Source organism: Diceros bicornis, chromosome 8, assembly GCF_020826845.1.
Source record: "Diceros bicornis minor isolate mBicDic1 chromosome 8, mDicBic1.mat.cur, whole genome shotgun sequence".
In the NCBI taxonomy this organism is placed as follows: domain Eukaryota; kingdom Metazoa; phylum Chordata; class Mammalia; order Perissodactyla; family Rhinocerotidae; genus Diceros; species Diceros bicornis.
In genome coordinates, this window is record NC_080747.1 from 72,416,810 (window position 1) to 72,436,416 (window position 19,607).

Below are 19,607 nucleotides of genomic sequence, written 5' to 3' on the forward strand. Positions count from 1 at the left end.
GCTGAAGAAGAGGCAGGAGAAAAGGGAACTGCAGGAGAAGAAAAGAAGAACCCCCAAGATAATTCACAGTGAAGAGTTTAGCAGAAGCTTGTGCAGACTTCAGCAAGCTCCTTAAAAAGTTTGAAAGCAGGGACCCCAACACTGAAACATTTTCATTAATAGAGAGGAATGTTCATGTGCATTATCTGCTTACAAGCAAATCTATGGTGAAGAAAGGAAACAAACCAAGCAAACCACCATGGACATGTTTCTGGAGAGTGACACCTCCTCAGCAAGAGCCTCCGGCAGGCCCTTCGGGAGGCGTTCCAGAAGAAGGCCTTGTTGTCATAGGAGACGACGGCTCCACGCGAGTTACTGTCCTGGAGGACCTTCCCGTGGGACAAGATGTGGAGGTGGAGACAGTGATGTCGATGATCCTGGTGATGTGTAGGCCTAGGCTAATGTGTGTGTGTCTTAGTTTTAACAAAAACAGTTTAAAAAGTGAAAAAAAAATTTTTAACAGAAAAAAGCTTATAGAATAAGGATATAAAGAAAACATATTTTTGCACAGCTGTGCAATGTGTTTGTGTTTTAAGCTAAGTGTTATTACAAAAGAGTCGAAAAGTTAAAAAAAAATTTAAAGTTTATAAAGTAAAAAAGTTACTGTGAGCTATGGTTAATTTATTATTGAAGAAAGAAAAATATTTTTTTATAAATTTAGTGTATCCTAAGTGTCCAGTGTTTATAGAGTCTACAGTAGTGTCTGGTAATGTCCTAGGCCTTCACACTCACCCACACTCACTCCTTGACTCACCCAGAGCAACGTCCAGTCCTGCAAGCTCCATTCATGTAAGGGCTCTATATTGGTGTGCCATTTTTTATCTTTTTTATCTTTTACTGTACCTTTTCTATGTTTAGATATGTTTAGATACAGAAATACTTGCCATTGTGTTCCAGTTGCTTACAGTATTCAGTACAGTAACATGCTGTACAGGTTTGTACCCTAGGAGCAATAGGCTATACCATATAGCCTAGGTGTGTAGGAGGCTGTACCATCTAGGTTTGTGTAAGTCACTCTATGATGTTCACATAACGACCAAATCACCTAATGATGCATTTTCAGAACGTGTCCCCGTCCTTAAGCAATGCATGAGTGTACAGTATTGTTAACTATAGTCACCATGCTATACATTAGATCCCCAGTTATTAGATATCCATCTCATAACTGGAAGTTTGTACCCTTTGACCAACATCTTCCCATTTCCCCCGCCCTCCAACCCCTACTAACAACCATTCTTTCTACTCTCTGTTTCTATGAGTTTGGCTTTTTTAGATTCCACATATAAGTGATATCATACAGTATTTGTCTTTCTGTGTCTGACTTATTTCCCTTAGCATAATGTCCTAAAGGTCTGTCCATGTTGTCACAACATGTTAATAATTAAAGAAAAAAGATTAAGAAGATGAATAAGAATCATAAGGAGTCAAATATTTTTTATGAAGTAATGTATAAAAGGAAAATGTTTGGCATAAAATAATTGGGGATTTTAAAAGTGAGAAACTTTATGAGGACTTAAGATGTTTTATAATGGACTTATTTCATTGAGTAAAAGTACCCATCACAATCTGTAGTTTTATTGCATTTTCATTCCTGATAATGGTTATTGGCCTTTTTTTTCTGGATCCGTCTTACCAGGAAGTTTTGTTTTTTTTTCCACTCAGTCTTTTTATTTGTTGGTCTTCTCTCCTATACATCTGATTTTTTCCTTAATTTATGTTCTGAGATTTCTTATTTCCTGCCGTCTGTCTATTGGATTAATTTGATGTGATGGGGCTTATTTAGATCATTGATTTTCTAGCTCTGCTTCCTTTGGGAAGCCTTCTTGAACCCCCTAAGTCCTTGTCCAGTCAGGAACTGCATCCTAGATGCTGGATTACTTGCTGTTTTTACCTACTAGACCATGGGTTGGCAATCTATGCCCACGGGCAGCCTCCTGTTTTTATAAATAAAGTTTTATTGGGACACATCCACATGCACTTGTTTACATATTGTCTGTGGTGGTTTTGTGCTACAAGATGGCTGAGTTGAATAGGTGCACCAGAGACTGTATGATCCCAAGCTCAAAATGTTGACTGACTGGATTTAAGAAAGAGTTTGCTGACCACTGTAGTAGACAAAGAGCTGTGTGTAAGTCAGGACCATTTTTAGCTTATGTTTTGTCCCATGCCTGACAAACAGTGTGTGCTAAATTAGTATTCATTAGTTAATAGAGAAAGTGCTGAATTCACAAGAATACCTTGAGTTTTTTCTGGTGCTTTTATTCTCACGATCTAGAAACTGTTTCCAGTAAACCTGTGCCCTAAGAATTGGTTTCCTAATCTCCACTGCCAATATCTTATATCTTTTACAATATTCTTGAAAATTGGAGACATTATAGATCAAAAAATGGAAGAGTTATGGAAGTCTACTTCATCATTGACAAATATATTGGGTTTATAGATCTCTATTCTAATTATCTATGTAATAGCCATATCTAAAAAATAGATTAAATCATTTATTACTAGAAAATGAAATTCACAGGTCATATTCTCTTTAAGGTAAACAAAGCTAACTGTCTGCTACCAGAAAATACTTTCAACGTAAATGAACTCTCATATTTGTTGGACATTTGTAAAGATAAAAGAGTGTTCTTGAGGAAGAACAACCTGGTAAGAATAACATTTTTACTTCTGAAAATTATCATGCTTTAAAGGAGGACGCATGAGTAGCTATGTAGGTATCTCTTTGATAAATGAAGATTTGAAAATTTTCTCATTGAAATATTGAATTTCCTAAATTGGATGATTATTGAAAACTTAAATATCTTTCACTCACCAACAAATGCATTTTCTTAGAAATTTGTTTCTAGGTAATTTGGATTCTTAAAAACAGATCCCAAAAAAGTATAGAGGGAAATAATTTAAGGTTGATGAGGTAAAACGTGGAGATTTTTCGGGGCCGGCCCTGTGGCGTAGCGGTTAAGTGCTCGAGCTCTGCTGCTGGTGGCCCAGGTTCGGATCCAGGGCGCGCGGGCTTGTCAGTCCATGCTGTGGCGGCATCCCACATAAAGTGGAGGATGATGGGCACAGATGTTAGCTCAGGGCCAGTCTTCCTCAGCAAAAAGAGGAGGATTGGCATGGATGTTAGCTCAGGGCTGATCTTGCTCACAAAAGACTAACAACCATTCTTTCTACTCTCTGTTTCTATGAATTTTTTAATTATCAAAACTGTTATCTCTGTTTATTTTTTAGATACCTGCGGAAAATGCCAATCCCCTTATTTTCAGTGATTTTCCATTTATCTTTAATTTGCTATCCAAAATTAAATTATTCCAAGCTGAATCCTTTAGACAAATGCAGGTACGTATGCCTTACTTTTTTTCATTATGTAACATTTCAAACATATACAAAATAGAGATAATGGAGTAATGAACCCCATCACAAAGTTCCAGCAGCCATTAACATTTTGCCACACTTGCATCATTTATCACTTTCATTGTTTTTCTAGTTGGTACTATTTTTGCTGAAGTATCTTAAAGCAAATCTCAGGCCCAATTTCTTGTCACCTCTCCATACTTCAATGAATTATTTCTGGTTGTTTCCCTCTTGTTCAGGCTGAGATTCATCAGTGGGTTGAGGTGGTGACCACATGATTCTTCCATTGTAATGTTCCCCATCAACCTTTTATTTAATAATTCATCCATTGTTTGGTTAAATTTTGAAAAGTGGTGATATTTCTAATCTTATCATTCCTTCCAAAGTTATAAACTGGAATTCTGTAAAGAACTTTTCTTCATCAATTCACCCTCAGGGCCATTTGGTTCCCCTGAAAAATTAATCATATAGGAAGGTTGAATGATGCATAATCCTTTTTCTTTAATTATTAAATGTTGCCAAATTACCGTACATAGAAGTTGTACCAATTTATGTTACTACCAGCAATGTATGAAATGCCCCTTTCACACACTCTCACCAATGCAGAGTGTTACCAAGCTTTGTGATCTTTTCCAGTTCAATGGGTTAATCCTGATACTTTGGTTTAATTTTAATTGTGTTTCTCATTATTATATAACGCCCAAGTCCTCACTTTCTTGAGATGATATTGTTTTCCTACTATGAGCAACTGAAACATCTAGTAATTACTCTTTCCATTTCCCTCCCTCTCTTCCTCAGTCCAGTGTTAGGCTTTAGATTTTCATATCTGCTTAAATTGGTAAGCCCCCCTGATACTCTTTTATTCCCAGATAATGCCTGTAAGTCAGTCAGTCAGTTTATTCTGTTTTCCACTGACTCTCCCTTCTCCTCCTTTTCTGGCAGTTGAATTATTCCCACATAACGTTAACATGCTATTTTGTCTCTCTTATCGCCATCAGCCTTAGTTCTTAGTTAAATGTACATAATGCTCATCCCGCCCCCAGCCCCCAGACGTTATGCTAAAGATTTTCCAATTTTTGATTGCTGAGACTTATTTTCCAGGCCATTCCTTAGGAAAGGATCATATCTATTTATCTGTAATGTTTATACTTTAAACACTCACAGGAATCAGAAGTCCTACCCACTACTTTTATTCATAAATCAAAGGATAGAGGCCCTCTGGGTGAAACATGGGGAAGTCTGGTATATCACCTGCACAAAGGAGCCATTTCAGTTATCAAACATTTCCTTTTTATACCCTACTAATTATAGAGCTTACCTGACATTTTCCAAAGAGCCATGCCCCATAAATCCATAAGTTCCAGGTTTATTTATGATAAGCAACCTAGACAGACAAGGTACCTCCTGCTAAAAGCATTCCGTAGATAAGGACTCCCCCCTAGTTGCTGTTATTAGTGTTTGTCATCAGCATGTTTACAAGGAGATTTGACTGGGTCATCTCATCTTTTGTTTCCCAGCCACATCTTTTTTTATTTTCCTAACATCTCTGGTAATGGGAGAAACTAGATTGAGTCTTTCCTTCCCAAACCTAATTTCCCCTTCAGTTTCCTTTAAACAAGTCCTTCCTTCTATCGAGTTTTCTTCTACAGCAGTGTTCTAACCTGTCTACTCTGTTCCTGAGGGTTGTGTGGATAGTGGACCCAGGCAGGTTGCATATCATGAAGGTTTGGAGAATGTTTGAGGACAAGAGAACTTGTAGTTATAGGTGTCATGGGTAAAGTTAGAAAGCAGACTCCAGAATCGGGCCCTCCAAAGGAGGGATGCTAGACATAGTCAGGATGGTAAGCTCCAAACTGGATTACCAATTCAAATGCATAAATGTAGAAAGGGGAAACCAATACATGGAGAATAGGGGTAGAGAAACTGGAAACTAAGATGCAGGTTTCCAGTCCCGACCTTGGGTACGTGAGAGAAAGTAGGCGTGCAGCAGGCCCCATACTCCCCTCCCTGCTGTAGTCAGTGGAGGACACTGCTGGCCACTCGCTGTCACTCTGAGCCGTGGGACGTGCTGCTTGCTCAGCAGGCAGTATTAGTGAAGTGTCCCAGAGCTGCAGATGCCTGGGCCACAGGAGGAGCTGACCCATCACCATCACCAGGAAGGACCAGAAATGGCACTTGATCCATCTCCCTACAAACCTGGAGCTTCTTTCCAACAAACATGTTAAGGAAAAACCCAAAGAATCTAGTGGAATCTCATATAAATTTCTGAGTATATAGTGCTGGCAGAGATCCGGGTCAGGGCCTTCCCAAGCCCGGAGCCACATGCACGCTTCTCTGAGATGCTTGTAGAGTGCTCATATGGACAACACCCCCAGCCTGGAAACATGGAATAGGATAGCCATTGCCCACCTGTCTTACTGTCACTATTGCGGGATAGGCCCCAAGAGGGCTGCATTGGTTTGTGAGTCCTAAATACTCCTTTATTGTCCTTGTGATATAGCAGAAGCCCTAGAAGAGTGTTAAAGGTCAAAGCGAGGATAGCAAGTCCAACACTAGATTTCTAATCCAAGGGAGTTCAGCACAAACAAGATCGGGGGACTGAAGTAGTGAGGGAATGCTGAGAATTCAGAAAAGCTAAACGGAAGTACTATGTGTGGTGACTGAGAACAATGCTAGGTCCAAACTGAGGCCACCGGTGGCATATTTCTGGGGAGCTGCCATGCAGATTTGGTTGATGGATCATAGTTATTTGAAGGGGAAGAGTGGATCTTCTCTGAGCGAGTCTTTCCTCTAGTCTTTTTCCTATATCCACATTATCCTGGAGCTCCCGAACTGCCCTTGTATTCTGGAGGATTATGGTGCTAACACTCTGCTTCTTGAGACTGCTCGTGGACAAATGTCTCAGCATGTTGAATACCACTGTTGCCTTGAAGGATCATGTTTACCATAATATGTGGTCTGAGATAGCTTGTAATTACTCAATTGTACATCCATGGGGACTAATCCCCTGTACACAATTCCTAGGAGCCATAGTTTCACAGATCCCATGATCTCTTTATCCATGAGTGTACATATGATGCCCTTTTCCTTAAATAGTTACAATATGAGTATATATAGCAACGGCAGGTGTAAGTGTATGCTATCCAAAATATGTTTATTTGAAATATTAAACACTTCCTAGTATTCCTATGAGGATTCCTAAAATATTTCTTTTTCTAGAATGCAAGAAAGAGTGCATACCAGAGGCAAATGATTTGGCAAGGAAAGGATGCATTCCCTATATTTATACTTCAGGTCAGACGGAGTCACCTAGTTGAAGATGCTCTGGGTCAGTTAAGCCAAGCTGAAGTCACTGACCTCCGGAAAGAGTTAGCGGTACAGTAAAACGTCTCATCGGACCTTCTTACTAATGTGGGAGGGAAACATTTATGTAATGTAGCAAAGAAGAGCCTGCATTTGCAACTACAGTTATCAGCCTTATGGTTTCCAGAATTCCTCCCTTACCCTTCAGAGGAAAGCAGTGGGATGGTTAATTGAACACTGGGGTTGTGAGTTAACTGTTAGTTACCTATGGCTACAAAACTTTTGCATAATAAACCATCCAAAAGCTTAATGACTTAAAAGCACAGTAATTTATTTTACCCATCTGCTATTTAGCTGAGGATCTACTGGTATAGGTTGAACTCATCTGGGTGGCTTTGCAGATTTTGTCTGCGCTTGTTTACATATTTGGGAGTTGGCTAGGGACTGGCTTGATCTAGACTAGGCCTGGATAGGGCAGTTTGGCTCTGCTTCCTGTGTTTTTCGTCTTCTTCCTGGCACTGCAAGCATGTTCTTCTCACAGCAATGCCAGAGGTACAAGACAGCAGGCCCAGTCACACAACAAATGTTACTTTAGTCAAAGCAGGTCACGTGGCTGAATCCAAGTCAAGGGCTGGCAAAGTATATTCAGCCTTTTTAATGGGAGGAACTGCAAAGTCACATGCAAAAGACATGGATCAAGGAGGGCTGAGGAATTTGGGCTATTAATGCAATCAACCAGCAGCAGGTGGAACAGATACTTTTCCTACATTTGGGCTCTAGTTTTAGGCACAAACCTTCTACTCTATTGGTTCCAAATCTAGCCATCCTCCACTTCACCGTTTGTGGGCGCCTGTAGGGTTTTTGTTGTGTGGTACCTCAGATCGTCTGCCCTATTGAGGCCATAGAACAATGACTAACTCTGTAGGCGGGAGCAGGAGTCTGTCCAGAAGGGAGTGGCTTTTCCTGTTATCAGCCATTAGGGAAAGAGTTAGGTTCTCAGAGAAGAAAGCAGAACCTGGAGGGTGGGACTCAGACAGGAGAGGGCTATTTCCCAGGATGGGACTCCAGTGGACAACAAAAAAACTGTGTTATAAGCCAGATTTTCTAGTTGTATGTCTCCCTCTGCACCTACTTTCCTTTATATCTTGATTATAAGGAAATCAATAGAAAATGATACCACCTGCAGGAGGTGACGAAGAGTTAAGAGGGTAAACTTCAAGACAGATTCAATCAAAACACAGACTCTGAACAAGGCAAGGTTGTCAAGGTCCATTATGAGTGGATTCTGACCACGGTGAAGGCAGACTTGCTAGTGTAAATGAGCAGAAATAAGAAAATTGGAGGTAAGCTTTATTTGTTATTGGGGTATCAGGACGGAGTGTGAGGCAGGTCCTTGGAGATGACGGTCTGTGGCCAAGGACTTGGTTGACCAAAGTGTTAGTAGATAAGATCTTTCAGGCAAAGAAGGAGAAAGAGAACTCTTAATGAAGCTTAGTGATGCTTATATTCAAAAGATACAAAGAAATTAGCCGGAAAAGGAAGTAGAGAAGGAGTCATTGGAGAGGTCAGAGGAAAACAAGGTAGTACTAGGCCACAGAGTCCAAATGTGGACTTTAGAAAAGAAGGACTAGTCAATATTGATTTCCCCACAAGGGTATGGACAGTCAGTCTGATGGTTCCTGCACAGGTGCCCTGCCCAGGCTGGCTGGCAGGGCTGTTTATCAGAAGTCCTAATGAGGGCAAAGTCTGGAGAAACCCAAATGGTTGTTGACTGGAGGCAAGGTTGTAAAGTCTGGATGATGAGATGAAGATAGACAGCAAAACAGAATAACTGGGGAGTTGAGTGGCCCAGGGGTTTGAAGCCCATCGAAGTTTGGTTCAAGACGCCGGTCACTGTAAGTGGTGAATGCTCAGTCTTGCTCGAGTCCGCCTTCACTTGGTTCATGGGGCAGGCCCTCACTAGAAAATAATCTGACAATAAACAGGTTCATGGCATCTGCTGCTCAGTAGCAAATTGAGGCAGAACAGATTGCCATGAGGGAAGGTGTGTGGGCTTCTGGGAATTCTGGTGACTGCAGGAGGTTTGGAACTTTCCCATAAAGATCAAGACATGATATTTTAAATCTGGACCTGAGAGTGTGTTCTTTTTCTTCAGATTGCATTTGTTAAAGAAATTCGTCCTGAGAGTGCAGGGGTCAAGTCTGAGTTCTTCCACTGTATATTTGAAGAGATGACCAAGACAGAATATGGGATGTTCATATATCCCGAAGAGGGTTCCTCCATGTGGTTTCCTGTGAGCGTAAGTCTTCATTGATTTTCTTATGGCATTTCAGAGCAGAGAAAGTAGACTATATACTGCAACACGCAAACCATACACATAATAATGTAAAATTAGGTCACATAAAGTCTGGCTACTCAAAATATGGTCCACAGAGGAGCAGCTCCAGCATCGACTGGGAGCTGTTCAAAAAGCAGAATCTCAGGCCCCGCCCCAGATCAGAACATGTGTTTTACAAGATCCGGGTGATTCACATGCACATTAAACTTTTAGACAGCTTTAATTAAGAACACTTGAGATAGAGGAAATTGCACATATTTACAGTGTCCAGTTTGATAAGTTTGATGTCCCCATATGTCCCCATGAAACTGTCATCACAGTCACGATAATGAACATGTCCATCATCTCCCAAAGTTTCCCCCGTCCTTTTCTAATCCTTCTGCTCCCCTGCTTCTGCTCCTCCCCCGCCCCTGCACCGGCGACCACTGATGTGATTTCCGTCACTATAGAGTAGTTTGAATTTTCCTAGAGTTTCACATAAACGGAATCATAAGCGGTCTTTGTGTGTGTCCCTTTCACTCAGCGTAATCGTGTTGAGACTCGTGTGTGTTGTTGCGTGTATCTGTCGTTCATTCTCTTTTATAGCCGAGCAGCGTTCCACTGTATGGATGTGCCACACTTCACTTATCCAGTCTCCTATTGATGGATATTTGAGGGGTTTCCTAAATTTTGAGAAGGAAGAATCTAGAATGTTTCAAATTAGGGGGGAAATTATTACTAGAATCCTAGAGATAGTTGCTAATTCTAAGGTGATTCATTTCTGCAGTGATCCTATTTTTATAAAGATCTTTGAAATGTAAACATTTTCTTAAAGTCACAAAGACTTGTTGTCATTTCTGTATTAGTAACTCAGAGCAAATAATTCTAAAAAGAATCACATGTTGAGCTTCAATTTATTGATCCCCTTTCCCATAAACTTTCCCATAAAAACTTCCAGATGTTCTTCCGAATGACATGGTGGAGGTTTGGAAGCCAGGAAGGACAGGGAAGAGGAGGAGAAAGATGAATAGGTGTGAAAAAATACTGAAAGGTGTTTTGTATCTTTTTGAGAAAGAATGAACCTCTAGAAGACAAGAAAGGCCAAGGTGTGCCAGTGGTAGGATTTTTATCAGTCGGTCAACAAGCACTTATTGAATGTTTCTTGAGGTTCCAACATTGTATTAAATATTGTGGGAGTTTCAAATTAGTATAAGACACAATCCCTTTCCTCTTGAAACGTTTTTGTATATGTAGATGGAGCAGTGAGACTGAGACACCAGGAACTTCAGCACTGGTTCTCAGTGATGGATGCTGACTTCCCGTGTAACAGTTGTTGAGAAGCAGGGTGGGTGTGGAAGGAAGCACGGATGTGGGATTTGAAGCCCAGAGTTCTACTCTTGGGTGACGGTGGCTGAGTCGTCTAGCTTCTCTGAGTTTTCAGTTTCCTCACCTATAAAATGGGTGTCATAATTTCTGCTCTGCCTGCTTTACAGGGCCGAGTGGGAATAAAGCAAGATGAGGTGCATCAGAGTCTGAAAGTGCCTGGCGAACTTAGGGCACTGTACAAATTTAAGGGATTTTTTAATTAGGACAGAAAGAAATCAAGGGCGACTGAAGTGACTGGAGAAAGTGTCATGGAAAAGTGGAGACCCGAGGTTGATGTTGAAGGATAGGGACTAAATAGATCAAAGAGATGCAAGTGGGGGATGGAGAGGAGAAGATTAATCCTCACGTCAACGCTGTGAGGTAGGTGGTTTGTCCTCATTTTACAGATAAATGAACTCAGGCTCAGCGAGATTAAATAAACTGTCCGAGGACATTCAACTAGCAAGTCACCGGGCCAGGATATGAACTCAGGACTGTCCGACCCCAAAGCCGTTACTTTTTTTTTTTTTTTTTTTTTGGTGAGGAAGATCAGCGCTGAGCTAACATCCGATGCAAATCCTCCTCTTTTATGCTGAGGAATATTTGCCCTGGGCTAACATCCGTGCCCATCTTCCTCTACTTTATATGGGACGCTGCCACAGCATGGCCTGACAAGTGGTGCGTCAGTGCGGGCCCGAGATCCAAACCTGCGAACCCCGGGCCACCGCAGCAGAGCACGAGCACTTAACTGCTGCGCCAACAGGCCGGCCCCCCAAAGCCCTTACTCTTAAGCATTGTGCTATGCTGCTAGATAGAACACACAGGGACAGAAGTTTGATTCGTGTATGGCTCAGTGAAGGGACAAAATCAGCCAGAAGCAGGGGACACGTTACAAATACAGGCCACAGGACCAATTAGGTTAGAGGAGGCCACATTTGGATCAAATGCATTTTTAGCATTTATCCTCACAATTACGCTAAGAAGTAAATGGGGCGAGTGGATGGAGGCACAGATTATTATGTGAGTGGCCCAAAGTCATGACCTGCTGACAGCAAGGCTGGTGCTGGATTCACAGTCTTATAATTTTCAGGCTAGTGATCTCTCGGCTGAGCTGTAGCGGTGGCCCGGCCAGATGTGGCCAGTGTTTTCCCTCATCTGGGACTACAAAGTGCAGAGAGCACAGTGAGGCCAATTTCATCAGGACTCCTTCCTTCTTCCTTCCACCCGCTGTCATGGTCAACAGCATTAGGCACCTTCCCTGACCCATGTGCCTGTCCCTGGAAGCACAACTAGGTTGAGGGCTGTATTCCCCAAGGGGACACCACTCATCTGACACTCACATGACACGCCTGACGCCCACTGAACGTGTAGATCAAGTGCACCCTTCCTTCCACAGTGTCATTTTTCTACGTGAACATAAAGGCAGAGACTGTAGAACTAAAGAGTGAAAATCCTTCGTTTATGAGGCTGTCTGAGCTTATTTTTTATATTCCAGACATGCTGTTAGTAACGAAAAGTAACTTCATTTATTTAATATTCTGAACTGTTAATTCGTATTTTAACTTATGGAAGAAATTTGAATTGTATTATAGCCTACGTAAGAACCTCAAGTTTTTATTTTCCTGAAGTCCATTCTGTTTCTAATTTGCAACTTTTAGAAAACGGAACCAAAATCATTGTCTACGAATCTAATCATCCCTTTGGATTATTGATTCTTTAGACTACATTAGGGATATTTTTTCCTTCTCCTTTTCCAGCCTAAATTTGAGAAGAAGAGCTATTTCCTCTTTGGGATGCTGTGTGGACTCTCCCTATACAACTTCAATGTTGCCAACCTTCCTTTCCCACTGGCTCTGTTTAAGAAACTTCTGGACCAAAAGCCATCATTGGAAGATTTAAGAGAACTCAGTCCTCTTTTGGGAAAGTAAGTCAATGCTTTTCCAGGACTATATCCAGTAAGTCTCAGTTATTTAGGCATAATAACGTTATGCCTAAGACGTTAGACACACACACACACACACACACACACACACACACAGATACACATGAACACAGACAAGATCTTTGATTTCAACAAATGTGTGCTTTTTAGAGGAATTTGAATTTTAGCATGAGTTATAATCAAGTAAACCTTCAACAATGGAGAAAAGCCAAATGCTCCTCTAAGTATCGACCAGTACAATAAACCAAGCTCTGGCGTGGTCTCTTGAATTTATCCAGATGGAAACAGTTGCTTTGGACAGTACACAATATTCTTAATGAGAATCACGCATGCTATATTTATTTTAAGTAAATCATATTTAATCATATTTAATTTATTTAAATAAATCGGCATATTATCAACTTAATTTTTTATGGATTGAAAAATACTTGTTCTAAGTTAAAAGGCAAACTATCCTGTGAGGAAAATACAGGCAACATACATGATAGACAAAGGATTAGTATCTCTGATGTATACATATATATGTGTGTGTCATCACACATATAAATATATATGGCAATATCTCTGTGTGTATCTGTATGGCTAATCAAAAAATAAAAATATGCTCAACCTTACTAGTAATTGAGGAAATACAAATGAAAATGAGATGTCATTTTTCTGCCTACAGACTGACAACTGTTAAAAAGTTTTTCATAAAATATCGAATTGGCAACAGATTGGGGAAAAGGATTCTCTTCTCATGTAGAAGAATAAACTGGCTAGATTTACAATCCTGGATCCCCTGACTGTCTAGAGCAGGGTTTCTCAATGTTGGCAATATTGACATTTTGGTCTGGGTAATTCTTTGCTGTGGAAGGCTGTCCGGGGCGTTGTCGGGATGTTTAGCAGCACATGGGGTCAGTACCCATCAGATGCCAGTAGCAACCTTCCCTCTAATTATGACAACCAAAGATGTCTCCAGATTTTGCCAAATGTCCCCGGGGGGGCAAAATCACCCCTGGTTGAGAATCACTGGTCTAGAGGAAGGGGCTCCTTTTTGTAATTTCCACCACGACTCAGCAGTGTCTCTGTGTTAGTGGTGGTCCAAACAAACTGTAAATAGCGGTTAACTCTAGGCAGAGGGAGTGGGAAAGTGGAGGAGAGGAAATTTACATGGCATTTTATACATTTCTATATTGTCCAAAATTTTTTCCATTGAACATTTATTACTTTTGACATTTTACAAAATCAGTAAGTATAATTTTTTAAACCAAAATTTTCATTAGGAATTTGCAAGAAGTTCTAAATGATGAATCTGATGACATTGAAGAAGATTACATCTATTTTTCTGTGAGTACTAATGAAAGCCAGATTATACGTTACCTTTAATTTGTTTTTTTTTAAATAATTTTTATTGTAGTATGTTAAATATGGGATTCCTTTCTTGAAGAGTATTTTACTTCTGTACTGTAAGACTTTCCCCACCTGCTCCTCATTTGATACCTGATGTCTATACACTCTCAAATAAAGTGAAAAGAGAGCAATCACTCAATCAGTGTGAACAATGTAAACACCTAAATGGAATGATGTATGCTTAAAAGCAATGTACAACAGATACTAGGGACGCCTTTTTATTTTTATATGTATTTAAAAGACTGAACTTTACAAATAATTATTTAGCTCCCAGTTATTTAAAATTTCATAGGGAAGAATGTATTGGCAATAATGGTGTTATGGTTGATTATTCAGACTTTCTGTCATGTTTGGTACCTGAATACGTTTTGGTTATAGATACACTGGGACCAAAATGATGTTGATCTAATTCCAAATGGGATCTCTGTACTTGTGGACCAAACCAACAAGTAAGTTTTGAGACCTGGAAATATCTGCTTTGAATATACATAAAATGTTTATATCACTGTATTTGATAAATGTATTTTAGCTTCTCACATGATCATTTTAGCTCCTCAGCTTTTAGAAAGATAACAAGGTTACAGGCTAAGAGAAGGGCAGAAAAGAGTCAGGATTAAATATTTCCTTTGCGGCACTTTTCCCTAGTTATTCGTTTAACAACTAGTTTTGAGCCCCTACTCTGTACCAGAACCTATTCTAGGTGCCAGGGATATAGCAGTGAAAGAGCCAGACCAAATCTGGAGCTTAAATTTCCGTGGGGGAGAAAGACAATACACGGATAAATTATTATGTAACAGAATGTCAGATAAGGATGAACAACTCTGAAGAAAATTAAAACCAACTAAGAGACTAGAGAGTTATAGGTACGCTCGAGTCAGCTGGTACCAGCTTGTGAGAGCTGAGTGTTAAATTTGGAAAAATGTTGAGAGTTTATTATTAAAGTGTTAGTAGTTTGAAATCAGCCATGGTGGAAATATTTTCACCACAGAAATCAGCAAATGCTGCAAGTGAGGGTTTCCTTCCTTTTCTCTCTCCTTTTGAGAGAGCTGGTTCTTAAACATTTACCAGCACATTACTGGTTACAGGGGGAGGGGAGAGAAGGGAAGAAATTTTTCGTTCTCCTTTCTAAGTTCTTCTGGCTGTTCTACAAATGAAACTGAGGGCCGGCCCCGTGGCTTAGCGGTTAAGTGCCCGTGCTCCACTGCTGGCGGCCTGGGTTTGCATCCCAGGCGCGCACCGACGCACCACTTCTCCGGCCATGCTGAGGCCGCGTCCCACATACAGCAACTAGAAGGTTGTGCAACTATGACATACAACTATCTACTGGGGCTTTGGGGGAAAAATAAATAAATAAATAATTAATAATAAAAAAAAATAAAAATGAAACTGAAAAATGGATTTGGAGGGTAATAGAAAAAAAAGAATTAAATTGACATGAAACAGATTAACAGGAGAAAATCAAATTTAATTTCGTATGTATGGGAACCCCAAAGATATGAGGTTCCCCGGCAGTCAGGCAATTGAGGCTTATATGCCATCCAGAGCTAAGGAGAAGGGGGTAGGGGTTTGGGCCTTCAAAAGGAAGGAAGATGTTTCACAGAAAGATGGGAAGAGCAAATGTTTGGTAAACACACGTTTGCCATGCGATGCAGAGACAATGGGACACAGAGAAGACCTGAATCAAACAGGCCCTGCTCACTTGCCCCAGTCCAGCACACCTAGCTCATATTCCTTGTAGATATCTCTGGTGATAGCTCTTCTTCCTGGAACAGGCCCTTTATCTAAATTCTTTTGGCAGTTAAGGGGGAGGTAAAAGCTTTTCCTGAGTCTTTTGTTTCTTAAAAATTGTCAGCTTAAAATAATCCTCATGCCAAAGAGACACATTTTGGGGTGGCAAATTTTGCTCCCCTACAGGTTGATTGAGATAGGGTAGTCGACAAAGGATGCTCAAAAGGTGGGAGACTATCGTGTTTCTGGTGGCTGTCTGCTGGAAATACCTCTGGTAGAAACCCTGCCATCAGGAAATTGATCACGTAGTAGAGAAGACAGACTTGGGAGAAATAATTTTCACACAATGAAATTGTTGTGCGAGGGGAGAGAGAGGAACAGAGGACCAACCCTGAGAAAGTCATGTTCACGCTGAACTCGGATGAATGATAGAAGTTGCCAGGTGAAGAGGAAACACTGCCTGCTATGGCCTAACTCCAAGAGAAACAGTGAGGCCTGGTGAACTGAAGGTCCGTTTGGCCAGAGATTCAAATGCAAGTGGGAAGAGGCTGCTGAGTGGGGCAAGGCTCAGATCATGGAGGGCTTTTTGATCTTGCTAAGGAGGTCTGGAATTTACCCTAAGGGCAATGGGAAGCCTTTGAAAGATTTTAAGCAGGATGTATTGAAATTAGTGTTTTTGAAATATCATCCTGACCTTAGCGAGGAAAATGGGAGTCTTCATCCTTCTGCTGTATTCTCCAAGGTTCCTTTTTCTAGCTGACCGGATGATTTTATATCCCTGTATAGTACAGGGTTGTGTGCTATGCAGAAGTAATTTACGTTACTTTCTCAATAAAAATGGTAAGAAGGGCAAAGTAGAGAATATTTTAGTCACTGGTAAAGTATGTTGATGGCCTTTTTTTTTTTTGCTTCCCTCAAGGAAAGACTATGTTTCTAAGTGTGTTGATTACATTTTCAACACCTCTGTAAAGGCAGTTTATGAGGAATTTCAGAGAGGATTTTATAAAGTCTGTGACAAGGAGATACTTAGACATTTCCAGCCTGAAGAACTAATGACAGCAATAGTTGGAAATACTGATTATGACTGGGAACAGTTTGAAAAGGTAGGTGATACTAAAATGTCCCCAATTCTTCGAAACAACTTCTATATATCCTCCTTAAAAACTATTTTTCTCCCTCTTTTTCTCAAGAATTCAGAATATGAGCAACGATACCACAAATCACATCCTACTATACTGATGTTTTGGGAAGCTTTTCACAAATTAACTTTGGAGGAAAAGAAAAAATTCCTCTGTAAGTATTATTTATAAATGGATCTAGAGTTATATGTCTTTTTAAAACAAATATCTTACTGGGGATGAAGTCATTATTAATGGTGGGCCACACATGTTAATGGCAAAGCAAGGATTAGAACCCAGGTTCCTTGCCTTCTAGACCAGTGTTCTTTCTCTTACATAAGCCTGTTTGCCATTTTGAAAAAAATGATAATAATGATAAAGATATTGCTGTTTTCCTGCCTTCTCAACACTGACCCTAATCTCACCTCCAATTTGAGTTTATCTCTTCTTTGTTCACTCTTGTTGGCTCCTAATCAAGCCTCTTCTCTCACATTCCTATCTTGATTTAATTATCTAAGTCCTATGGAATTAGGACAGCGTAAACTGTCTCTAATACTATTTTAGAAATAACAATAGGGGCCGGCCCTGTGGTTTAGTGGTTAAGTTCGGCACACTCCACTTCGGCAGCCTGGGTTCATGGGTTCGGATCCCAGGCGCAAACCTATACCAGTCATCAGCCACAGTGTGGCCGGGGCACACATACAAAGTAGAGAAAGATTGGCACAGATGTTAGCTCAGGGCTAATCATCCTCAAGCGAAAAAAGAGGAAGATTGGCAACAGATGTTAGCTCAGTGATAATCTTCCTCAGCAAAAAAGAAAGAAAGAATAACAATAGCAATGACCGCTGCTGCTAATAACAACAGCAGCATTTATTGTGTACTTATTCTATGCCAGGCATTGTACTGATCACTTTATACCTATACCTCCCTTTATCCTCATAGCAACCTTATGAGATAGGTACTTTTATTTTTCCCCATTTTACATATGAGGAAAAACAGGCATGAGGCATTTAGTAGCTTGCCTGTGTTCAGACAGCTGGTGAGAGCCCAGGCTCTGGACCACTAAGCTCTGCGGCCTTGTGGTGTGAGAACGTCTCTTGGTGGAAACCCTAAGGTTTCCCTAGGACAGATTTAATGTCTTATTCTCTTAGCTTGTCATCCCAGTTTTCAGTTCTTCCTGAGATACACATCTTTCTTGCTATTTTTGTTGCTATTGAGGATGGTGGAGGACAATTCCAACTCCTCCACAAACCCAACCTACTTCTCCACAAGCCCAAACTACCTTTCCAATCTTCTCTCTTACCAGGATATTTTTGCTTCAGCCCAGTGGTTCTATTGTCTGTACATTCAGTGAGTTCACTCACATCTTCCTACCCCTGGCTTTTTCTTGGCTTTTTCCCCCAGCCTTGAAAGCTTACCCATCTCCTCTCCTTGAGAAGAAACTAGGCAGATGTGAGGTCTGAGGTCTCCCTGCTACCCCGGCCTGGCGCCTCTCTCCCTGCCCTGAGTCTCAGGGCTTCATTAGGCTCTTCACCTCAGACTTCCAGCTGAGCTACATTAAACTTCCTTGTATCTTGCTGTTATCGTTTCATGTATGTAATTCCTAGCCAACTAGACTAGGAAGTCACTGAGGACAAAGACCAATGTCATGATTATTCTCTGCTCCCCACGGTCCTGTGCAGTTCTTTCTGCTCAAGGGCACTCTCAATAAATACTGATTGAATAAAGTGGTTAACTGCTTCCTTTTCATTTTAAGTTTTGCTCTTTGTATGAAATATCTTAACCAAAGTTTATTCCTTTCTAGTTTTTCTTACAGCAAATGATAGGTTGCCTGTAAGAGGCCTACAAAAAATGGGAATCATATTTCGCTGTCCTGAAACCTTCAGTGAAAGAGATTACCCGAGATCATTGACATGTCATAATATTCTGGAACTCCCTGAATATTCGACAATGAGAAGAATGGAGGAAGCACTTCAAGTAGCCATCAACAGCAACAGAGGATTTGTTGGACCCAGGGTCACACAGGGATAGTCACCCCTGGGAGTTTCCCTGAGGCCTCAGCTTCTCAGGTCCCCCCACGCTTGGATTCCTCTGGTTTTCCTTAGGTCTAATAGTACAAAGGGTTGATGGATTTTAGTTAGAATTAGTGGACAAATGTTAGGATAAACAATGAAGTGATGAATCAGGATGGTATTTAATGAATCAGCATTTCCTGATCCCTAAACTTGCTGTGAGGATGTTTGCTTTTTACTGAATTATTTCCTGAACAATAATCATTTAAAAATAAACTGAATATGAAAAGCTAAAAGATATTTTTAAAAATATTGTACATCTAATAAATACTGTCTGCAAATGTGAAAGACATGCTGAAGTTTGAAAAAAATAAAATATAAACTAATTCCACATGTTTTTGAGGCATCTACAAGTACATTTTATATTCTGGAATGTCTCTAGAGTTTTGATTTTAGCCAACTGCTGAATAATTTATTTGGAAAATCTAAATGTGAAGGGATTCATTAATTCATGGAATAATTACTTAGGCTCAGTACTGTGTTCCAAGAATCATTCTAAATGCAGATTATCATTACTTTGGTAAAACGCTGAACCCAACCAGGAACTCTTGTCTAATTGTAATTGGAGAAAATGAAGAACATGAACTATGTCTCAGTATCATGGTTACAGAATGATTTAAAGGAGAGATATAAGTATGGAAATGGCCAATGATCTTTGTAGGCCAGTCCTTTCTCATATTAAATTTTTAAACTGTAAGCTGTTCTATAAATGCCTGCTGTTATCCCAAACCACATACAGAAGGCTTGTGTCGGTGGTACTTTGGGAAAGGAAAGACCGTGGGGCGAAGTCCTCACTGGGGTTCATACCAAACCTCTTTTTTGCTGAGGAAGATTCACCCTGAGCTAACATCTTTGCCAGTCTTCCTCTGTTTTGTATGTGGCTCGCTGCCGTGGCATGGCTGCTGACGAGTGGTTTAGGTCGGTGCCGGGGAACCAAACCCGGGCCGCTGAAGCAGAGTGTGCCGAACTTAACCACT

General features: G+C 40.5%; 1 protein-coding gene across 3 annotated transcripts in view; it reads left to right on the forward strand.

Moving 5' to 3' along the window:
• LOC131409777 (E3 ISG15--protein ligase HERC5-like) overlaps nucleotides 1-19,327 on the forward strand; it is a 47,301-nt gene extending 27,974 nt beyond the window's left edge. The window contains exons 14-23 of one of the 3 annotated variants that reach the window (XM_058547484.1): nucleotides 2,578-2,688; nucleotides 3,271-3,378; nucleotides 6,613-6,768; nucleotides 8,852-8,995; nucleotides 12,136-12,302; nucleotides 13,586-13,649; nucleotides 14,091-14,161; nucleotides 16,360-16,543; nucleotides 16,631-16,733; nucleotides 18,363-19,327. In XM_058547484.1, coding sequence (XP_058403467.1) covers nucleotides 2,578-2,688; nucleotides 3,271-3,378; nucleotides 6,613-6,768; nucleotides 8,852-8,995; nucleotides 12,136-12,302; nucleotides 13,586-13,649; nucleotides 14,091-14,161; nucleotides 16,360-16,543; nucleotides 16,631-16,733; nucleotides 18,363-18,589 — 1,335 coding nt within the window. In that variant the 3' untranslated portion in view covers nucleotides 18,590-19,327. Of the gene's footprint in view, nucleotides 1-2,577; nucleotides 2,689-3,270; nucleotides 3,379-6,612; nucleotides 6,769-8,851; nucleotides 8,996-12,135; nucleotides 12,303-13,585; nucleotides 13,650-14,090; nucleotides 14,162-16,359; nucleotides 16,544-16,630; nucleotides 16,734-18,362 lie in introns of those variants that run through there. The other 2 variants (XM_058547485.1, XM_058547486.1) reach the window with 2 other exon arrangements.
• The last annotated feature ends 280 nt before the right edge of the window (nucleotides 19,328-19,607 follow it).